The 22430-nt window shown below is 36.0% G+C and overlaps 3 protein-coding genes across 6 annotated transcripts in view; all 3 read right to left on the bottom strand.

Annotated features, from left to right (window-relative positions):
- The window catches only part of APC4 (anaphase-promoting complex subunit 4), a 32331-nt gene extending 27984 nt beyond the window's left edge, over positions 1-4347 (bottom strand). For all 3 annotated transcript variants that reach the window (XM_087344967.1, XM_022075904.2, XM_087344968.1), the window contains exon 1: positions 3630-4347. The gene's annotated coding sequence lies outside the window, so the exon portion shown is untranslated. The remainder of the gene's footprint in view (positions 1-3629) is intronic.
- Positions 4348-5150: 803 nt separating this feature from the next.
- Positions 5151-11072, bottom strand: LOC110835569 (uncharacterized). 2 transcript variants are annotated; one of them, XM_022075907.2, is made up of 4 exons: positions 10918-11072; positions 10375-10577; positions 7917-8146; positions 5151-7119 (listed from the first exon to the last, which is right to left on the bottom strand). In XM_022075907.2, exons 2-4 carry the CDS (start codon positions 10452-10454, stop codon positions 6383-6385), a joined length of 1047 nt encoding a protein of 348 aa, XP_021931599.1. In that variant the 5' UTR covers positions 10455-10577; positions 10918-11072; the 3' UTR covers positions 5151-6382. The 2 variants fall into 2 exon arrangements, with proteins under 2 accessions (XP_021931599.1, XP_021931597.1); XM_022075905.2 differs by lacking the exons at positions 10375-10577; positions 10918-11072 and adding an exon at positions 10622-10779.
- Positions 11073-15186: 4114 nt separating this feature from the next.
- The window catches only part of LOC110835577 (trace amine-associated receptor 8c), a 121932-nt gene continuing 114688 nt past the window's right edge, over positions 15187-22430 (bottom strand). The window contains exon 8 of the mRNA XM_087344964.1: positions 15187-15601. Within this exon, the coding sequence (XP_087201090.1) occupies positions 15584-15601 (18 nt within the window). The 3' untranslated portion in view covers positions 15187-15583. The remainder of the gene's footprint in view (positions 15602-22430) is intronic.

The raw sequence follows: 22430 nt of genomic DNA, 5'->3' as shown, positions 1-22430 counted from the left end.
AAATACAGAAAAAATGGATTACTACAGATTTAATTCTAGTTTGGAACAGCCCAAAGGATTTAATCTGCTAAATCTCAATAACATTAGCTAATTAACACCTTAACAATCCTATTCAGAGTACCTATATAAAATAAGTAAAATATGTAACATCTACGAAAGTCATTTTCTACAGAACACTACAGTGGGCATTCAAAAAGTCAATTATATTGACTTTCATTGGTAATTTTTCGTACTCGGACATTCTGTAGACATCAAAGTAGACCAAAGAATGTTTTGCTTGCTGCAAGGTATGTCTCCTACGAGCAGACAATCTACTTTTTAAGAATCGCAATGTTCATCACTGTGACAACAGCAATAACGCTCTGCTAATAAAAGCCTATATATGGCACAGGCAGAAAATCACAAATCAGTAATGAGCCTCATTCATAGCAGTAAAATTTCTTGAAGGAGGTGATAAAATATATGGTAGCCCTGAACAGCAGGTCAGAATTAAACCCCAAAGCCTTTGAAAGTTAATATATGGACTGAGCAAGCAAGTTACCACTTATGAACTGTCATAACAGCAATTATATAATAAATAAATTCAAGACACAAGAATTACATTATTATAAAACACAGCAGTAAGCCGGTTATGAAATGAGTTGGTCGTATATAACATCAGACTAGGTCATGGTGACTTAGAGGAAATTGTCTTGTTACAGAAGAAACAGAGTCACGGTTAGCAACCTACAAATGGTCCTTAAAGTAATATAATAATTCAACCTAAAACAAATATATGTCTATATTATGTATACTCTTCACTAAATATTGGATGAAGAGTGATATGGATGGGACACACAGTATGTTTTAAAGTTGAAAAATGAGTACAGAATTACAATGAGAAAACCTGAAAAAGAAGAGCAGACTTGAAAGAACTAAGCATAGATGGGAGAATATTATAATAAATGTTAAAAACAGCATGTGAGAAGGCCAATGGGTTTCAGCTGGCCCAGGATAAGGTCCAATGGTGGCTCTTCTGAACACAATAATAAACATTCAAATTCCATAAGAACATGGTGAAATTCTTGACCAACTGAGCACAAAGAAGTTCTTCAAGAATGACTGCTTCATGGAGTTCATTCATGATGGATGAAAAGTATGTAGTGCGAAAATCTACTTACATAAGCCACTGCTGACTTTTCAAGGGAACACCATACTTGGGGTAGTTGGACAATGTTTGTAGCAAAGGAGTTCTAAAATTATGAATACCACTTACATCAACAAACCATTGCTCACTGACCTAATAACAGTAAGACACTTAAATCATATTTGTACTGTATTGCCTTACTGACTTCCTGTCCTGACCCCACAAGATTGCCAACAGGAGATCAGAATTCCCGCATGACTCTACTTTCACTCCCTTAGAATCATAAATGAAGTTAACAAGTTGTTCTGTTAGTCACTAAACAAGTCAAATTGTTCTGTGTGCAAATGATCACTATTCCGCCTCACTTAAGTAAAAATGGTTGTGGTTGCCGTAACTCTGGAGGTTAATTCCATATGGCACTGCATAATGTTGTCAGACTGGGAAAATCCCTGATCATATATTCACACACCAATTTTGCAACATAGCTCAAAAGGACAGAAATTTGTGTGTATAGAGTGCAAAAGGTGAATGCATAATGAGTAGGTAATATGCACATATTTTATCTCCCAAATCCTTAATGGACTCTGTTCACGCTTGTTATAAAAGGTGTACAACTACAATGCAGTAAATACATTTCATATTGGAAACTACTGGCCAAGTTAAACTAAAAGTAAAGTTTACCAGTTTTACAAAGACTGTCTCTTTGGAAGTATTTGTAGTAGAATTTGGTTTTTAGGTAAAATGTCTGGATTTTCTATGGGATGAGAAATGTGTAAATGAAATTCAATTGAAAGTATTTTTGCTTCTATCATGTGTAATATCACAAAGGCAGCTTTACCATTTGCTTCTGTATGGGTCTGAAATGTAGCTTACTTTGACAGAAGAATACAAATCATAAAGTGTTCAGGATAATAATAAAATAAGCAATTCTGAATGTTATGTAATGAAATGATTCACACACATCACCTAGTATTATTAGGACAGTGAAGTCTAGAAAGCTGATAAGGCTGGATATGTGGCTAGAATGGAGATAAGGAATTCATACAGAAATTTGATGGGAAATGTACAGCATAATACCTTATTGCTTGTCATCTACCTCTCAGCACGCACTAATCACATACAAGTACCTGATTCTGTAAGTCTGGAATAACACATGAAACCAACTCCATCAATAAATAAGTAAATCTTGTTGTGATGGTTGTACATACCTACAGCATTACTGCCTGGGGCATATTTTCAAAGAGATCAGATGTAGGGCCACTCCTATCTTATTGCACCAAACTTTGACCCTCCCCCACCCAAATTTCCACATGTACAGGGCGGGGCTCACCTCACCCAACTTACTTTCACCACAGGGCACAAAAAACTCTTGAGTATGTTACATCATCAGAACCCTAGACCAAGATGATAATTGAGAATGTGTATGTGGTCTTGAAAGTGTGTTCTGTTTCTCAATGCTACACACAATGACACATTCCCTTGCAGGCAGATGTAACACTCAACAGCAACCAAGATTTCTGCAATGTGGGAAATGAAATTCCACTTAAATGATCATTACTCTGCATAGGGGATTATCTTTATGTGCACAGAAATAACAACTGTGGACAACATTAATATGGAGGAAATAACTCACAGATGTACAAGTGGGCACCTAACATGTCTGAAATACACTCACGAGTTAACAGTTCTTATTACAGGCACTTCAGTGTTGTAGCTGTCCAGGTTTAAGGCTAGCTGAACCAAAGGGCCCAAGATATTGGCAGTAGAATCTAGCTTCAGAAACACAGTGATTTTATTTCATAATTTAAATTATGGACAAAGTTTGAAACAAGTAATTTTACACATAATGTACCATCATCAGACTTTAAATACAATTAGCCTGATTTCAGTTTTGTGGATATGATACTTTTCTGGTTTCTTGAAATATGGTCCTACATGTTGTGAATTAAAATTTTCCAGTTTGGCATACAAACGTATAGTAAACAGAATATGCTATGAGGAACTTATTCTTTTATTGTTATTATGTCAGACTGTATATGTCCTGAATGGCCAATGTAACACCTGGAGCAGTTGTGGCATTTTAATTTCTAAACAAATTCTTATAATTCTGTTTTCATTATCTATGTACAAAGAGGAAGCCAATTCATACTGATAACCACTACTCTGCATAGTTCACCTAAATTTCTTGGTTAACTTTACATCAAAATTGCTTTAGTACATTCAAAATCTAATAAAAATTACTGAGAATCTTAATAAAATATTAGCTGGGATACAAAATTATGTTCATCCAATTTTAATAATTTATACAAAATAAAGCAGTTCTATAATGTATGAAATAATAATTTGACTGTCTGCATTCATAAAATACTTGTAAAAGCTTTTGTTTAAACATCAATGAGTACACAATAGCAGATAAACATCCAGTCTACTTACTGCCTCAAGATAAATCAGCTAAATACAACAGCAATATTAGTGTAGTGAATATTTTACTGTTTATACTTACTTTTTCTGTCAAAACTATATATATATCTATGGTTGTAAAAACAAAATGTTTTCCCCTTTCAGATTAGCAATGAAGTGAAACTACATTTTATTCTGTAGTTGGCAGCTACCTACTAGCAAAATTACATAACCTTACTACCACCACTACTGCTAACACAGCCACCTGCCAGATGGCCCTCTGTATTACCACAATCTCACCCACCATATTGCAGAGATAAAGCCTGTGCTCACTGCATATGACCAACATCCTATCTTATGGTAAATTTCACAGATACTGCAAACTTTTCAAATGGTGTCCATCACTAATGATCTTCAAGTGATCCCATTATACTAACAATGTTTCATGTACCTTTGAAAAATGCTCAGCTACAACCATCTCATTTTCAATTACTAAATTTAAACTATTTTAATGTATATTACAGGCCTAAATTCCAGCATTCAGAATGGACAAACAATCCACAAATAAGATCAAGGCTAAATGTATGGAACTATATGTGAGTAGTTTACTTCAAAGTCCAACTACATTACCAATAGGCACCCATCAGATAAGAGGCTGAGTAGATCCTAGAGTTGGTCTGGACACACTGCAGAAACAGTAATGTATTCAAGAATTTATTTTGGGAGAAAGACATTTCAGAAAGTAGTGTAATAGAACTACACTTCATTTTTTGTTACAATAAATATTTTTGTCTTATCTTCATCAATTTTTAATACAATCTTCCTTTAAAGTTTGTTACACAGCACTGCCATGCCAGCCCACTAAATCCCCCAGCCCCACTACTATATATAGACATGTAGTAACCCAAAACATGTTTGTCAACAGTCATTATAAAGGGAATTCAGATGCTTCAAAACAACACATATTGCAAGCCATGTTATATATTTGTTCATTACAAATTTAAATTTCTCACAAGCATTCATATTTGGGTGACAAACTTTACATTTCTTGCAGAACACTGTCCTCAACAGACCAAGCACTTCATAAATTTGGAATCTCAAACACCTTAAATTATTTTGTGTAAATCTCTGATTATCTGGATTTTCAAAAAATTCCATCACCTGCAGTGTCATGTCTTAGTTTATGAACACAAACAAAGGGAAAAGTACAAATATGAATACAAGTTTCTTACTTTTACTAAACATACCTTCATTTAAAAACAATGCCACAGCCACGTAAGCTGTATATAATTAAAACACTGCTGCATGAAGTCAGGAAAAAAGGAAAATTTATTACAATTTCAATGACTAAAAATAAATACTATCAGTCCTATTATCAACTGCATGTACCTTAAATTCCTGAATAACAAAATATTTGTAAGATGACTATCTTATATCTTAGTACTAGTTAACAAATCTCTAGTTATGAAGGCATTGGTACTAGAGAAAGTGAAGTTATATGCAATATAAGAGATTGAAAATGTCATAAATATAATTTATGTTCAGAGTGAAGCCATGTTAAATCACTGAAATACAAAGACAGGATAAGGATAAAAAACAAGATGTGAACTAAATTAACTTAATATATCATCATACTAAACTTTAATACAAGAATACTGAGAAAGCAATTACGTACATCCATCCGAACAAATCTACAATATAATGTGTAATCATGCCTGATCAAAATTGATGTGTGTGTTTAACTTGTACCCTATCAAGGATGAATCGAAGAAGTAACCTGTACCAGAAATTACAATATGTAAATTTCATTAGTTACAAATTATAAACCAAAATATAAGACTATAGTAATACTTTTTGGGTGTAAACCAAATGTTATATTTAACTCCACAATATTACAAAAAGATGCTTTTACAGATATACTAATGAAGCATTGAAAGTCATATTGTTATTATATTATTACTTTTACACTGAATTAGTGATGTCACCTGATCTTCGGTAATATGCCTTACAAATACGTTAATCTGAACTATGCTCAAAGTATCTCAAAGCACGTCAAGTAGATCACATGCTGAAGCCAAAAAATTTATATTAAACCGTTAAATACTTGTATCAATGTCACACTCATGTAGGTAATAAGGTCATAATAATGGCAGATTCTTAAGAACAGGGTAATAAAATGTGATTACATATGATACCTATTTTCCTACAAACACAATTCTTACAGATTACATTCATGATGTTTCTTTCTACATCAAAAAGATATATTCATGGAGTGCAAAAAGCTACTCTAGTTTCTGGTAGCTTTGCATGGCTATAAAATAGGACAGTATATGAAAATTATAATAACTGAAATTGTATAAGTATAATATTTCTCTGCAATGAAGATTTCATAAAAACCCAAATCTAGAAGACGAATGTGAGGAAAGAACATGAAATTTACCAACACTAAAATGATTAATTCTGAATCAGAAAACTGCAGTTGTATTAAAAGCATGGGCATTAAGGTTTACATGATAATACTGTGGACAAAATGAAAGTATGAAACTGTTATGATGAATACAGTAACAAAGTGAAGAGGACAAGATGTTGAAAAGTGAAGTGTTTGATTACATTCCAAGAACAAGCTTTAAAACAAAGAGAGAGAGAAAGAAAGAAAGAAAGAAAAGAAAGTGTAATGACACAGCAATAACTACACAACATATGGATTACAGGTACCCAAAATGTCAAATCAAATTCACACACAAAAAATATTTAGAAAGACTTTAGGTAAATTACACAACAATAAGTTGTAATGTGCCTGAAAATTCAGAAATATCATAAGGTACAACATGGAATATGTAACAATTCATTAAGCATCTACATTGAAGTGGGTGACCAACAATTCATCTCCCTCAGCTCTGATGGTTTTGCACGGAATGCTTTATTCTGCGTAGGTGAGTCACGACCACCAGTAACAGCAGAAACATCCACCCCAACTTCCACAGACTGATCACCCTTTGAAACTTCGCTGAACATCCGTGACACGAGAGTGGTCATAGACTTATTGCGGCGTACCTCCATTGATGATGAGACTATCTCGTGCTGTGGCCTGGGTTTCTTTATTTCCTTCTTATGCTCCTCCTCCGGTATGGTTACAGAATCCATGGAATCTGACAAACAATCACGTTGCTGTTGCCCTAACAGACCAGATAAAATCCAGCTGCCAGGATATTTATTGGCAGAATCTTGTCCACCAGCGGCATGAATGTTAGCTCTTTCCACGGTGAATGCGCCTGTGAAATACCTATTGTGTACCCTCCTGCGTGTCTGTGGGGATGAGTCGGGGCTATGTGATGGTGAGCCAAGTGGACTAACTGGTAGAGACTTACTTCCACGACGCATAGCTTTATTGAAGCCTTCCCCAGTGGCCACATTTTCATCACCATTTACGCTAAATCCTCGTACTAACGTTGCTCCTGCAATCATCTGATGTGCAACCTGTACAACAGACTTCCCACAAGCTGCACTGTCACCCGTAAAATTATCATCTGTTCCTGCAAGTTTCAGAGGATGGGTTGTTTTCCTGGAGGCAGTTACAACAGATGCTGTCGTTCCTGTAACAATATATCCCATAAAATCTTTCACCTGTGCCTTTCAAAGGGGTATGCCATCTTAAAATTAGGAGAAGCTACAACCTGTACAGCTGCATTGTTTTGTTATGTCTCAAGGCAAAATGTGCCAAAGCGACAGACCTAAGGGATTTACTGAACTTATGAATGAAGACTGTTCACTTTTTATTTTACCATATTTTTGCATGCTGGAGATATTTTCCCCTCATAATATGAAAGTAGTCATATAAAAATGAAGTGCATCAATGATGAAATTTTAAAATATTTATTGATATTTTATCTCCATACAAACTGGTAGTTTCTTCAAACTTGACAAAGAGTTCCTGTTCTGTATCTTGGCTCCCATTCATTTGCATCATACGCCGGCACAATCTTACGTACAAACTGTTAAGTAATGACAACATAGCCATGTGAAGTACAATGGAGGTTATTACCTTCGGAACAAAAGGTTTCCTTTTTATATTCTGATGATGGCAACTAATCAATGAGGAAATAATAAAATGGATATAATTACACCAGTACATACTCTATTTTTACAAATTTTTAAACACATTTTTTCATTCATAACTGTAATCTGATTAATACAAAATACATCTGGGTTTTCTATGTTTTTAACAATTACAGATCAATACTTTCATTTAGTCATTATAGCAGCTTTGATGTCAGATTTCATATTTTGAACTACTGGTAAAAACGTACATGATATTAACAATATGTGGCAGTACAGAGAAAACACTTTGTGAAATATAGAAGAAACAATAGAGTGTACATTTATCACTCACCAGCATGAGTAGAAGAATCCATTTTAGCCTGTGGGATGAATTGACGGCACTGAAACGTATGCTGTGAGAAATCCTGTTTTGATAGTTGTTCTGACTTCTCTAGCAGTTCACTGGCTTGGTGGAAGTTTGTGTTTTTCAGTCGCTGTGTTGTGGTGTCAGTCTTTGGATATCGTATGTAGAAAAAACTGTCATCATGTGAAGGTGGTGAGAAGGTTTCATCAAGGTCATACCTGTTAGCAATAACTCACACATAAGAATCATCAAAAATTTGGTTAGAAATCAAATGTTAGCACAATGTGAAGCCTTGTACAAAAGGTTATTCGCACAACACATTAAAAGTAAGCTGCAAATATCTGTATAGACCTCAGAAACATGTATTCACACTATACACAAGAAATTAAATTTTACAGTATAAAAACCTTAAATCTCATATAACAAAGAATGTTTCCTGATAGCAGGCAACTATTTTTAATCATAAAGGGTTATACAATGTAACAAAAATAAATATGTGGGCTGAACAACGCATATCAGTGAACCATACATAGCATGTATTAAGAACTTCTGAAATATAATGTGAAGCTATGACAAAGTGCATATTGTCTACTGGGTAGTATATTAAAGCTGTATTTCTGAACCAATGAACAACCAAATTAACCTCGGATTACAAATCACACTGTTATACGGCACATTCAAATCCAGAACATTCTATTAAACAGACTTATTCACATTCTCCAGGTATTAGCAAAAACATGATTTTTAAACAAGTGTTTATAGCAGAGGTAAATCAAAATTCAAAGTCACACAACACAATTTGTGCATTGTTAGTACATATTATTAGTAGTGTGTGAAGAAGGGAAAACCATAATAGATACCAACCAAAGAAGTGGGTGTATCGCTCCATGTAGTAAAAAGTCGATATAAGTTATTCTGTCTTATAGAACAACACAGATTTTCAAAAACAACAATAATCATATTGATAAGAAGTTTTTAGTAGTATTTTTGGCCCATACCTTCCATAACATTTCCCTTCACAGAATAAAAAAGTTGACATTGGAACCACAGTTCCGGAGAATCTGACATAAACATGTCTCTGTAATGTAATGTAATGTAGTAATTCTTATATACGATAAGTACTTGTGATATTCTAAAACGTTTTTACCAGCACAAAATTATCTAGTCTACGACACACTTCTTCTACAACCAATTCACAGCTCAGCTCTTTCCGCAATAACGAAAGCAGATTGTTGACGGCAGTAATGTAACACAACAATGCCGAGTAAACAGATAACACAACAATTAGTTTCTTAGGTAACAACAATGCACGCTGGAGTTCATATAAAAGCTAACCAATGTTGTCAGTCCATATTTACAAATTGTTGATATGAATCTTACACACCTTCGTTACGCTTTTTTGCCAAATGACCCTTCCGCATAGACGTATTTACGTCAAAAAGAAACAAATGACAAAATACAAATGTGAACCTTACTGCTATTAATGTTAATACTGCACTCAAATTATATAATGAAACACTATGTTCACTGTATCAACAAGAAACCAAATATAAATGAATATGACTTGGTAATGAAAATTACTTTCAAAACATGTGGAGGGTGCAATATTATGAATGTGAACAGATAGTCAAACTCGTGAGACCTCCGGGTCTTCATTGTAGCAAGCATGAAGATGACTGCTGCATAGAAACTGAGTGACATTTCAGTAATGCTTTCTTCTTCTGTTATCAGGGCAATGAGTAAGTTGCATGTGAGAAAGCAAAGATAAGACACAGGAAGAGACAAGACAAGGTAAAAGCTTGGCTGGATCAATGGATGCAGTGGAGGATTTAGATGACAAATAACAGTGCAAGGAAGCCAATGGCAGAGTCAGAGGATCATGACCTGGATAGGGGTTAATAGAACTTGGAAGTAGACAGAAAAAATACAACATATGGAATGACGATGGGGGAACAACAATAAGAAAATTAAGAAGGGACACCTATAATAAATACAAAAATCAGAATAACACTAAATACAGACAAATAAAAACTGAGGAACTGTGGAAACAGATAGGACATGCAATGGAATAGAAGAATAATCCCTATCAGGGTCCCTAACTGGAGACATGAAAAATTTAGGATAAATAATATGCACCTAAATAGATACCAGTGTGTTCATTTCACTCATATGTTGCAAACTTACTGAAACAACGTATAATATCTTAACCTGCACCAAATTAGTTTATACTATCCTAATGTTATATGTAGTCAAAACTATCCTCATGGCAGGGTGCATTTAAGAACATTTTGCTGAATGCATTATCAGAAAAGAAGACAGGAGAGCAAGTGTGACATCACTGAAGAGTAAAGGAGAAAGAGAAGGGAATCTGACAAAGTTATATAGCAGATAATCCTGCAACCTGGTAATGGAATCAAATGTTCCACTAAAAGTTTAATTTTCTCACCTATCTCCAATCTTGCTTTTCATCCACTGTGGTAGAGAAATGCCAGAGTTGAGGGAACGATCTTGTTCTGTAGACCCCATGGTGTATACTTATTGCAGTGTTCTATTACAAGTAGATACAGTTGTGTAGAGTAGACGGGCAATTTGTTTCAGGAAATGGTGAACTGTTGTTAACTAGGAATATGGCTTCAACATATTGTGGGTCTGGGAATACAAAACAAATTTATATTTCATACAACTACACTAACCTAACAGCTTGTTCTCCACGACGTTGTAACACAAGTGCAACATGCAGAATAGTATCAGGCGTAAAGACGGTGTTATGTATTACTGAACAATTAGAAAATGTTTTAAATGCAGCCCTGGTCAATTCAAGCCTTTGGTTAGACATTCAAGGTCGTATTAAGCAATAAAATCAACCTTTTTGACCTTGCAAACGAAACGTTTTGGCACGATTATATAAAAATGTGCAATAAATATGCAAATGAAGTAAGAGTTTTAACATTAGACATTTTTCGAAACCAAAACCCACACTTATACTTACGTGATTTATTTTGATCAGTGCAAAATTTTCAAAAAAATCCATGGTTCCCATCACCTGCGTTCCACAAATAAAGTCCAACACAAGAAAACCAACATGGCTCCCTTATCCCGTGCCAATACCCACGCCTGCGAATCGTTGACCAGAGAAAATTTACGGTGAGTGTTGATTTTCTGTAGTACATACCAGATGGCACAATCGGCAATGTTTATAGTGTTTTAATTACCTAATAACACTACATTTTTTTCATATTTGCAGTTCATTAATCATACTATCACTTTGTGCTATAGTCTGAGCCACCGACAGCGTCGATAAATAAATGAACAAATAAAATAATAGCGTCGTCAAATATGATTAGGATTATCAAATCAAAGACAACGTGATGGACAAGGAATGTATTACACAAGGGAGAAATATAAAATTTTAGTTCGGAAACCTGACGGGAAGATATTATTGCCTTCTCGAGGTCTCTGCTTCACAGAGTTCATAAGGAATCAGATATTACTGACGCAAAATTCTTAATCACGCGACAAATCAGGTTTACTCCTTTACACTAATGTCTAAGTAATTACTACAAACAAAACAACTTCCCAAATACAAATAAAGAAATATCCCTCTAAAAGACATAGACTGACTTTAGTTGGTAACAATGATTACATACGCGTCAGTAACTTTTAAAAGAGTGTGATCTGATTTTGTTCAATGTTTGTTACCGGTTTCTAATGCTTTAAAAATATGAGAAATATCAACTGTTTTATATTTTTAAGGGAAGTAATAATTGTCACGTACAAAACGGGAATTAACCTTCTTCCCAATATGTAACCCTACGTTCTTCTATTCTATGGTTTTGATCGTTTATATATTTGTATATTATTCAGCAGCGTTTCTCTTTCACTGACTGACCGACAGACTAACTAATTAGTTATTAATAACTAACTACCAGTCTTCTGAAAATATATAATGATTCTGTCTTTCCCGTTTCCTTTCACCCTGTCAGTCTGAGAGTATGACGTAGGTATATAATATAAATGTGACGTCATATATTTTAACTTCTGGAATCTAGAATCTTTATTTAATTAAAGCAAAAATAACTCAGTTTTCTTCCTGCATAAACTTTCACATGTGTGTTAAAACTGTTCTATTGTAGTTCGTATTGTTTATGATTTAATAAAACTGCGTGTAGATTGATCTATAGGCTACGCATGGTTGCAAGAACTGGGCAAGGGTTTCATAAAGATATATGACAAACAAATAATTTAAATACTTCAGGATATTTTATTTTAAGAACTTTCCGCGTGAAGAACAGGTGCAGGCATATGTTAGCTACGTACTTCTGTACCACTGTACTTACAAACACCTGCTTGACCGACTGAGTGAACGAGTCTTGTTGGAAGGGCTTATATTGGTTCATTTTTTCAGCACGTTTTCTATGACTTTCATCACCCTTATCAAAACAGATGGACAATAAAACCTGTGCTGATCTAATTTCCTCCACCACACTCAGGCAAGGAAACAGCTGCCTGCAACTTGAAGGTGCTTATGGATTAAGGAGTCTGCTTTTAGCGGCTAAAAGTGTATTTCCAACAATCTCCAAACGTCAATGCGAGTTTATCAAAAACAAATGCAATGAGAAGTGAGTCGAGAGGGGGAAATGAGACTTGAGGAACACAGTTTCTGTGCAACATATCTTTGGGTGTTATCTTCCAGATTAAGAACTAATGTACATTTTGTTTTCCTACTTAAATTTCTACCTAGCTGAACAAGACGATTAGTTTCCATCACCAACATGCAATTTTTTTAACGATAAGTAGTAGTCTTCGGGGACTGAAAGACGATATAATTCGACGTAATAAGTATTAATTAGTTATATGGCCACATAAACATACTCGAAAATTTACTCCATTTTAATATTCCACCTATGCTTAGATCTCGTAAGTAGTCTTTTCCATTTAAGTTTCTCGAACAAAACTTTCTATATACAGTACAACCCCACTATAACGCGGGTTGCGGGGGACAGGGGTAAACCGGCGTTATTGTGGGAGTGCATCGGAAATATCGGTACAAGTACTGGACGTACTGAACGGTACGTACAGTATTGATAGACTATCGCAATTTAAGAGTATTACATACTTATTCGACTACGTTACGATTGATTTTTACGGAAAAAGTAATAAATAATTAATTTGGCTTGCATTTTAATATACCGTACTAAAATATATTATACTACTGTACTGTATTTTTTATTTACAAACAAACACTATGTACACGCTATTTATACACTATTACATACTTTTTATATATCAAAATTTAAGTGTAAATTTAGCAGTATTTTTGTTATCAGCGTCCGTAAAAAATAATTATGAGAAACTGTATTGTACTTACGTAAAATATTTTTCGTAGGTCACTTGCTTTACACCGCACTCTTATACTGTACAATAATACATATTTTGAATGATAATTATACACTTTGAATACTTTTAGCGCTACTAAAATTATACACTAACACTAAAAGAAAATACTATGCTGCACTATAGGGGACATGAGGTACCCGCGTTATATCCGGAACCGCGGTATAGCGAACCGCGTTATAGAGGGGTTGTACTGTATTTCTCATTATCATGCGTTCTACACGTCCCGACCATCTCATCTTCCGATTTGACAATTCTGATAAAATTTAGTTACAAAGACAAATTATTTCGTATTCTTTTCCAGCCCCTTGTTAGCTACTTCCTCTCCTTCATCCAAATGTTCACCTGCGAACCTTGTTCTCAAATACCTTCAATCTATGTTCCTGCCCTAGTCTAAAAAATGCTCTTTAGTTACTCATAATTACATATTTAAAATTAGTTAAAATATTTAAAAGTTCATAAAATTATCAAACGAGCATGTTCACCGCATCTGACGTCCACGAAGTTAACTATTTCAACATTCGCCCCTTGAAAATTCAGAAGCATTAAAATATGTAACATAACAGAACTAGCGGACTTCGTCGAAGTATGTATATATGTTAGAATTTTAAAGAATGGTTTTAAAACAAATACTGTAAGAACAGGTATTCATTTCAATACGCAAATGTCCCTTGATTAAACTTACCAGAGCTAGCTCTAAAAGTCCCCGTAGACGACATTGACCCCCTCGACACCCCTTCACCCCGTGACCATGTTGCATTATCAGATACAGGCGAAGAAACCCAGATTAAAGTGTTAAAGCTGGGGGTAAAAATCTAGCAATGCAATTAAGGGTGGTTATACACCAGCAGTATAATTTATAGCTGTGTTCTCAACCTTTACCAATCCAGAAACCAGTAAGGGAGAAGCAGGTTTTCCGAGAAAATTCTTACTGACCCTATCATCAGAGAGCTCAACCTGATGATAGAGACAGTAAGAACCTCTGATACGTCGGTAAACTTCTAACAGACCACATGGCGCAACATCCCTGAAGACGGTAATCTTTAATTTTTCTTTTACTTTCATTTTCGTCTCAGTTAAACATGTCCCTAAACTTCCTTATCAAATCTTATAGCTAATTGTATGTACGCACAAAGAGATCTAAAGACTTGCCCTTAATATGAGTTAAATCAACATTTCGAATTTCTGTTTGTCATGTTGGTGTTCCCTTTAGTAGACCACACTCATAATCGTCTGAGAAACCTCAGTGAATAGGCATTCAAAGAGCGAAACCTCTTTAAGGAATTAGTAGTGAGGATTCAACAGAGCATTATATGAGAAATTACATAATTTAAGAACACTTAAAAGCAGCAAACGTATAAATAGGATAAATTGTAAAATTAGCTGAGGTAATTCAAAATCAGCTTTTATCACTCAATTTCATCTGATGACTCCAATTATTCTGTAGAATGGTATAAACATTTCAATACTAATACCGGATCTACACTACAATAACAGTCATATTGAATGCGCTTTTGCAGGGCGGTGGTACATATATATACCTCCTGTTTTGATAACTTTTCTCCATTACTCTTATGGTAGGTAATATCTGCACCTTGATTATGTGCTAAAATACATTCTATGCTTATATTGTGGTGAATGGCCTGATTGAAATTTGTCACGACAAATTTGGGATTAAAATCTGGAATAACTTCGGTGAACTTCAATATAATGTTATTAAAATGTTCATGTGTGCTCCCATGTTCATTTGACAGTACACAGAACTTCATTTGAAGATGACATCATAATATTTTAAACCCGAACAAATTGTTCAATCTGTCGTGGTAATTACAATTATTAAAACAGTTTTTATAGAATAACTACGTGAATCAGAACACATCTATTTATAATTTTATCCATATAACTCTTAACTATGGTAAGAAAGTGGACTTGTCGATTTTCATATAAAATCATACGTCGTACATTGCCTATGAAATACAAAATTAAGTCAGGTATATAAAATTATTTGTCATTAAATATGTTAATCCTTATTTATTCTTCCTGGTTAAAAAAGTGAACACGATAATACGAAATCGTCTTGTAACAAATTATCATTTCTCTTCTATCTTCGTTTCTATTAATCTCAGTTTAGCAGAACCTGCTTCTCTAACGAGGCTGTGCACGGTGAATTATTGTTTTATTACGTGTTTGGGATGCTCACGACTGGATTAATTTCTATCACGCCCCAAGGAAGGGGCAAGAGGGGTTTCAGGGTGGAGCAGCTATCTCGTTCTACTAACCTGAAACACATAAATCAGGCTAAGCAAAGTGTTCGGGTTACGCAGAATTGCAAGTAATCTGAATAGATTTATTGATATACGAACCACGGATTATGATCAAACACTAGAAAATGCGAAGAATATTGTTAGGTTGACAGTCTGTCTACATAACAGCTTTGCAGTCTCCATGTTTATTAAAATCCACTAAATGTTTCGACCTTTAATGGTTATCTTCAGATGGTTCTCTTTGCGTTCGAAACTGACAGATATGGATAAAAATTGTTATGTAGACGGACTGTTAACGTAACGTATTTTGACCTGAGGCTGGTCTACTTCAATGCAATTTCAATTATTCTGTTCAGTCCCTCTAGGAAAACATGATAATGACATTAAAACCTATCACGACTGAAAATATATTCCCATATTCCGCATATATTCAATTACAAAGGCGTTATTAAAGAAATAAATCAAGCACTGGCAAATACTGGTCTAGAAGTCGGTTCATACGGAAATGCTATACATAAGGTGGGCCATTTTAAACGCAGCCCACCGACAATCACGTACTTCGGTACACAAATTAAATCAGAATAAGGTCCACCGCCGTGTAGTAGACTCTCCGAACCTCCTCCATGACACTGGAGTCAAGGTCACTCTAACTGCTAGGCCGCTTCGCACGACAACTGCACAAAAGCTTGCAGGTGTGACAACTGTGCAATTCGCGAGCAGAATGCGGTGTGTTTATTTTCGAATGTTCGTATCGAAATCGTTTACTGATGTTCGTGAAACATTTAAAAATGCATCCTGACAAAGAAGTATCCAATAAGACAACAATACATTGACTGGTTACAAAATATCATTGTAATTTTGTTTACACAATTCACCAATATTGTATATTTTATTATGCTAGTCGTGCTTTTAGTTTAACTTGTAATGTTGATGGAGGATGAATTTGTTTTAACTTCGGAATTGAGCCAAAATATTGAGAGCGTACGCCGGATGACGGCTACTTAAAAGGAAAAACATGTTGGGATTATATAAATCCATTTTTTAAAGTTATTATGTTGTAATTCAGATGGTTTTATTGTTCATAATACGCGAATCGGAAATATTATTTAGTGATTAGACCTATATTTATTGAGAACAGGTCCATGACACAAACACAACAGCAAATCTGCAAGAACCTCCATAATACGGTTCCCATAGAAACTAGCAATGTGTTTCCCAAGCCATGTGAAACTTGTAGTTAGTAATGCACATCACGAGTATCGAGCACATGGACTTGCACATAAAATGCGGACATGTTGATGGAAATACGGCCCGCAATGTGGCACCTAACAGGTGATTCGAACCCCACTTGGCCGCTGTTCAGCTTTGCAGGCGCAAGGCACAGCGCCAAACAGGGGTCGCCAAAACACGGTTGGAATATGCATCTTGTTTTACACTACGTGAATTCAATTAATATTTATTGTTAATCATTTAACAATAGCGAGGAGTTTCAATTACTATCTAAATATAATTTCCGTAAAATTTGATATTGGTTATTGCAACTAGAATTTGCGACACCTGCCATTTTAATTTAAATATCGGACAGCAATAACGGATACGTGGGGAATCCCCTAGATATTCGTTACCATGGTGACCTTGGGAATCCCTAGGTGGGGGTTGTCAGCCAGCGGCTCAATTAAGTAAGGGAATGTTTCGTGATGAGACACCTCACCCGGCGAAAGTTAGTGATCCAAGAAAATCTGCACTAATCACGCTATTGCAATTTAATTGAACTGGTCTTACGATAAATTCATACCCGTCAGTATGGTAATAAATATTCCACCAGAACCTTATAGTGCGCTATACAATATACTAACAAACAAAGATTTCTCCCATTAATGAAATACTATGCCTGGGATTCTAACCCGTAAAACTATATCAAACACTAAAACCGATAATTTTCACAATAACTAAGCTAATTTGTTTATATTAAATTGCACATAACCCTTGATTCCTTGATTATCTTTATAACATGAAAGCAGACGCTGGCTAATTTTAGAGTTCTTGTTTCTAAGGTGGAGCAATTAACGTCCCCCCACGTTGAAAGAACAAGAACTCTTGACGGTTAATGGGTTGATGGATGTTTTCCGCGCGACGTCACACACAATCGGCCTACAAAACAGAGGCCTGGGGCCGTTAGCGAAGCAAACCACACTGATGCATTGACTTAAAATTCAAAAGTTTTAGCATCATCTCGCACGAGAAGGAGTTGCATGTATCTGGTCCATATCATCAAATGCCTAGGTACAACCTAGTGGTTAGCACCCCTGTTCTACATTTTGGAAGACCACGGTTCGAACCTGTAATCAGCAGTTCTGCCTGTGACACATCGCTTTCCTCATTAGAGCGAAACAACCTGAGGCAACCTTCCACTAATTATTGGCAGTGTGATCGAATCAAGGAGGGTGAGTTGAGCGAGACATGTAGCATGCATGAGAGCTAAGAATGCACAGACCTATCAAATTATATCCGGATAGTTTTAACGGGAAGAGACAAACCTGTTAGCCTATGTATAGATGAGCCGGTAGTTAATGTTAAAATACATATATAAGAAGCAAATAAAAATATCGAATTAGATTCAAATGGCTAATGTACAGTTTGGTAGTGGGGTCTTCTAAATACGGTAATGAACCATCAGGTTCCACACAGAGTGAGGAATTTCTTGACCAGCTGAGAAAATACCAGCTTGAAGCTTGTCCAACAGCGACTTTGTAGCCGTCACCATACTGCACACTTCAAGGCCACGGAAGGAACCCCCCCTAGCTTTCCTCGCGGCTCTAAGTCACCAGAACAGCATTTGCTACGCTGCAAATTCTAAATTGTCTTCACTCGCCTGAGCTGCATTGTTTGTGTTGCAACGGTGTAAGATTTGAATATGATCTTGAAACATTCAATTTCGTGACGACTACTACAGCAAATGTTTCTTGGCTCTGTTTTGCTCCCTTGAGCCTCTCCCTGTTGCATGTGATAGCAGAGTGGAGGAAAGTGAACCACTTAACTCCTATACGACTTGGTTTCCTCTCGTCCACATAAATAACTCGAAATTTCTGCAGTTCTAACAGGTGCAATTACGTCTCGGAAGGAATAGACTATACCAGGTTTGAAGATTTCCGTCTTCTGGGTTGTTGCGCTGTGTAGTCTGGTTGATGTTAACCAACGTTTCAGAGGTCATGCATATTCATCGCCCTGATGACGGAGGCAGTATGACCTCTGAAACGTTGGTTAACATCAACCAGACTACACAGCGCAACAACCCAGAAGACGGAAATCTTCATACTCACCGCTGTGAGAACCTCAAGTCTTATATACCAGGTTTGTCTGAATTCGATAAGATACAAGACTTTTACCCTTTGAAGCCGAATGGTAAATGTATGTACCATCTGCTTTAACAATCAGTAACTCTACATTTTCATTTGTGAGCTTCGTATGATTGTCAGAGTAAACAAAATTCGTAACGGAGTTTCGTTGCGTTTTCTTTGAAATACGAACTGACTTCTCAAATTTTATTTAGACCAGTTTCGGCTTCAAATATGTAATGTTTCTGGACTGTTTATGACCGATCGAGTCATTAGTCACGATAAGACTGCAGGTTAGGAAAACGCCGCCTAAAACTAGAAGCCGACTCATACCGAAATGCAGAAACTTATGAAGTTTACAGACGTGTCAGAGATGCTTGCTGCACCCATTGTCTAGGCGATCGCTAAACTTCTACCAGAATAAACGGCACGATTCAGAAAACAGCCATCTTTATACTCGCAGACGTGATAACCCGACATCTCATCCAGACACCTAAGTTATCGCTGGGTGAATTCGACATGGACTGAAGTTTTTGCTTTCCTTTGCTTACGTATGCAAAAATATTCCATAGCTCAGAATAATCTCTTTATTGAAACTTGTCTACCTTGCAGGGCCAGTTGCGACTCAAGACATGAACTCGAGCAAGCCAGGACACCGTGAAACATGACTGCAGAAAACTGGGCATGTTTTAAACATTTCCACACAGCCATTCTTTTTGAATTTCATATCTCGTACTTCTGCCTCGCGTTTCTCACCTGTTGGTGTAAAAGCTCTGGTGAAACAGAACGTCACACGACGCTAAAGCGTCTTTAAATAAAATTTAAATACATGAAGCAACAATCTTTCTTGAGAAGCTACGCGTATCTACTCACTAACTCCCGCACATTTTATAAAACGCAAGGGTTAATTTCTGTGTTCTCAAAATCCCACCTCCGGTCCCTATCCTGAGCCAGATTAAACCACTTCAAACCTTCAAAACATTATTCCCGAAGATACATTTTAATATTTTCCTCCCAACTAGGTCTTCCAAATGGTCAATTGCCTTCGGATTTTCCAACCAAAATGTTGTAAAAAATATCGCACTCATGCGCGCTATAGGCCCCACCCTCTTTGATCTGATCATCCTAATAATAATTCATAGAGAGTACAAATTAAGAAGCTCATTTTCTCCAGATTTCTGCCCCTCTTTGGTCCAAATATTCTCCTCTGCACTCTGCATAAACAATGTGTTCGTTCGTTAACGTGAGAGGCCAGGTTTCACGCCCGGACAAAACAACATGTAAAATTCTATTTTTTTTATATATTTTAATTTCTGAACAAACACCATCATCATCAGATAGAAGACGGAAAACGAAAGATTCTGAAATGAATGTAACAAGAATATCTCGAATTTCGTCGGTTCTTAACTGTCCTTAAATGAAATTTTGATTTGCTATTGCCGTTTCTAAGCATTTAACTCCAAGAGAAAACATTGGTCTAAACTACATAATTAACGTGTAGCTACGTTTAAAATTTATTTGCTAGTTAGCGGTTATTATTTACAGTTTTGTACGAGTACCTGACTGTAAATTTATCCCAAGCTATCATTTAAGTGCCAGACGTCGATTGAGCAAATGACCCTTTTATAGCCCAATGCTAACTACGTGTTCCATCTGCATCAACAAACACTAAATCTTCATTTGTATTTGTTAGTTTCGTACTATTCTTATTGTAAACAGGGATTATTTCCTTAAACAACATCAACGAACTAGACTTTGGAATAGTCAAGAGTTGTGTTTTCTTTACGGTACGGACCGAATTCTTAAATATTACTCGGACGAGATTCGGCTCCAAAGTGTTAATAATTATCCTAGTTGTAAGATGTTATTGCTTTAGACACATTTTAAATTTATGTTATGTTACAAAGGCACTTATTATATACAAGTTTATAAATAAGTCGCGGTTGAAACATCTTTGAGCAGAGGTAATCCCCCGCGTTTCTAGGAAGACTGTCTGGTGCTGATTTAAAGCAACTTTACGCTCCAGTTCCAGGCAGACAGAAGATATTTCGTGTCCAGAACATCTTCATGTTCAGTAAAAAGCCCTTTAAAAGGATTTTGACTTAAGCTACGTGCATGTGATGCAATTTATCTTTCGATGCAGGACAACGGGCCATTTCGGACTAAATCACGTGACTGTTCTTTTGAACTGCTGTAAAGGACGAAAGAACATCTGCATTTCTGATTGCTGAGGACCAGATTCTTTTGTTTTAATTTTACAGAACTCAAAGGCGTAGATAGGAGGTTCATATAACACGATATTTCTGTTTGGCCTAGATAAAGGGGCAGTTAATTTTGAAGCAGAAGTCGGCGTACGTCATGGCGGAATCTTAGGAGGAATCCAAGAGGGAAGGGTGAAGTGTGAGGGCTTATCTGAAGTTCTGGCATACCATATGTTTCTGAAGATCCTACAATGTAGAAACATAACTTTAGCTGTTCCTTTCTCAATAAATTCATCCCTCCGAATGTTAAATGTTTCAGAACACAGGACAAGTACTACACATTGAATGTTTTCCATAACGCAGTCCGCTGTGTTATAATTTTGTTAACATGCCAGTTGGATAAAACGAGAAGTAGGTCTCAGAGCATGTGTAGACTCTCAAAGAGTCTCGGTGTAGTAATAAGAATTCTGTCTCTGTATTTGAGAGGACTCAAATACAGAGAAAGAAACCAGAACCAATTACCTTTTTTAACATGTTTCCCACTTAAGCGTTCGAAATCACACAACTTTTCGATATATTGGCTAACATATACAATTGTAACACGTCATTAAATAAACTAAGAATCTTATCTAAAGTTTTGCAACGACGGGTTATTACAATAAAAAATGTCTCCATCTTCAGCCCTGAAGATGGAGACGGTGGCATATACCGACAAGTCTTTACGGCGACAAAACTCAGAAAACTATCATCGTCATTCTCACCATTGTTGAACATTATCCATTGTCCTAGTTTTTTAAAATTCAAATAGCTTTTCGGATACTGGAATTTGTTTTCGGGTTCCATAAAATTCAGGGAAATTGTTGACTAGCTGAGCGACTATTAGCTTCTCAAAAACGACTCTGTTCCACAGAGCGAAAAATAAATCTCCAGAATTTCTTCTTCTCTTAATTTAATCACGTACTTATTATTTTTTCTGAAAAAAAGGACCTGACCTGGGTGACGGAACTAAAGCAAGAGTCGAGTCTCTCGACTAGATCACAATCGATATGTGCCGGCAGGAAGATGCAGCTGAAAAGCTCGCTCACGTTTCCACACCGTCATTAGCTGGCGCGGACGTTCGCGTGTGATTTGTTCTGATGCACGGCTTAATTCAATCCTCGTGCCTGAGCTACTCAACTGCCTAATCGCAACATATAAATTAACATATTCCAAGTACATCGGCGTTAAATTATGAGGAAAATAACTTTTTGATCCATCCTTTGTTCCCATCAGTCTCACAATACGACCTATTCATATCCTGTAGTCAGT

This window comes from Zootermopsis nevadensis, unplaced genomic scaffold (assembly GCF_977971745.1).
Source record: "Zootermopsis nevadensis isolate Lab colony 2312 unplaced genomic scaffold, Znev_1.0 Znev_ptg000008l, whole genome shotgun sequence".
NCBI lineage: Eukaryota > Metazoa > Arthropoda > Insecta > Blattodea > Termopsidae > Zootermopsis > Zootermopsis nevadensis.
This window is presented reverse-complemented; position numbering and strand designations above follow the sequence as displayed.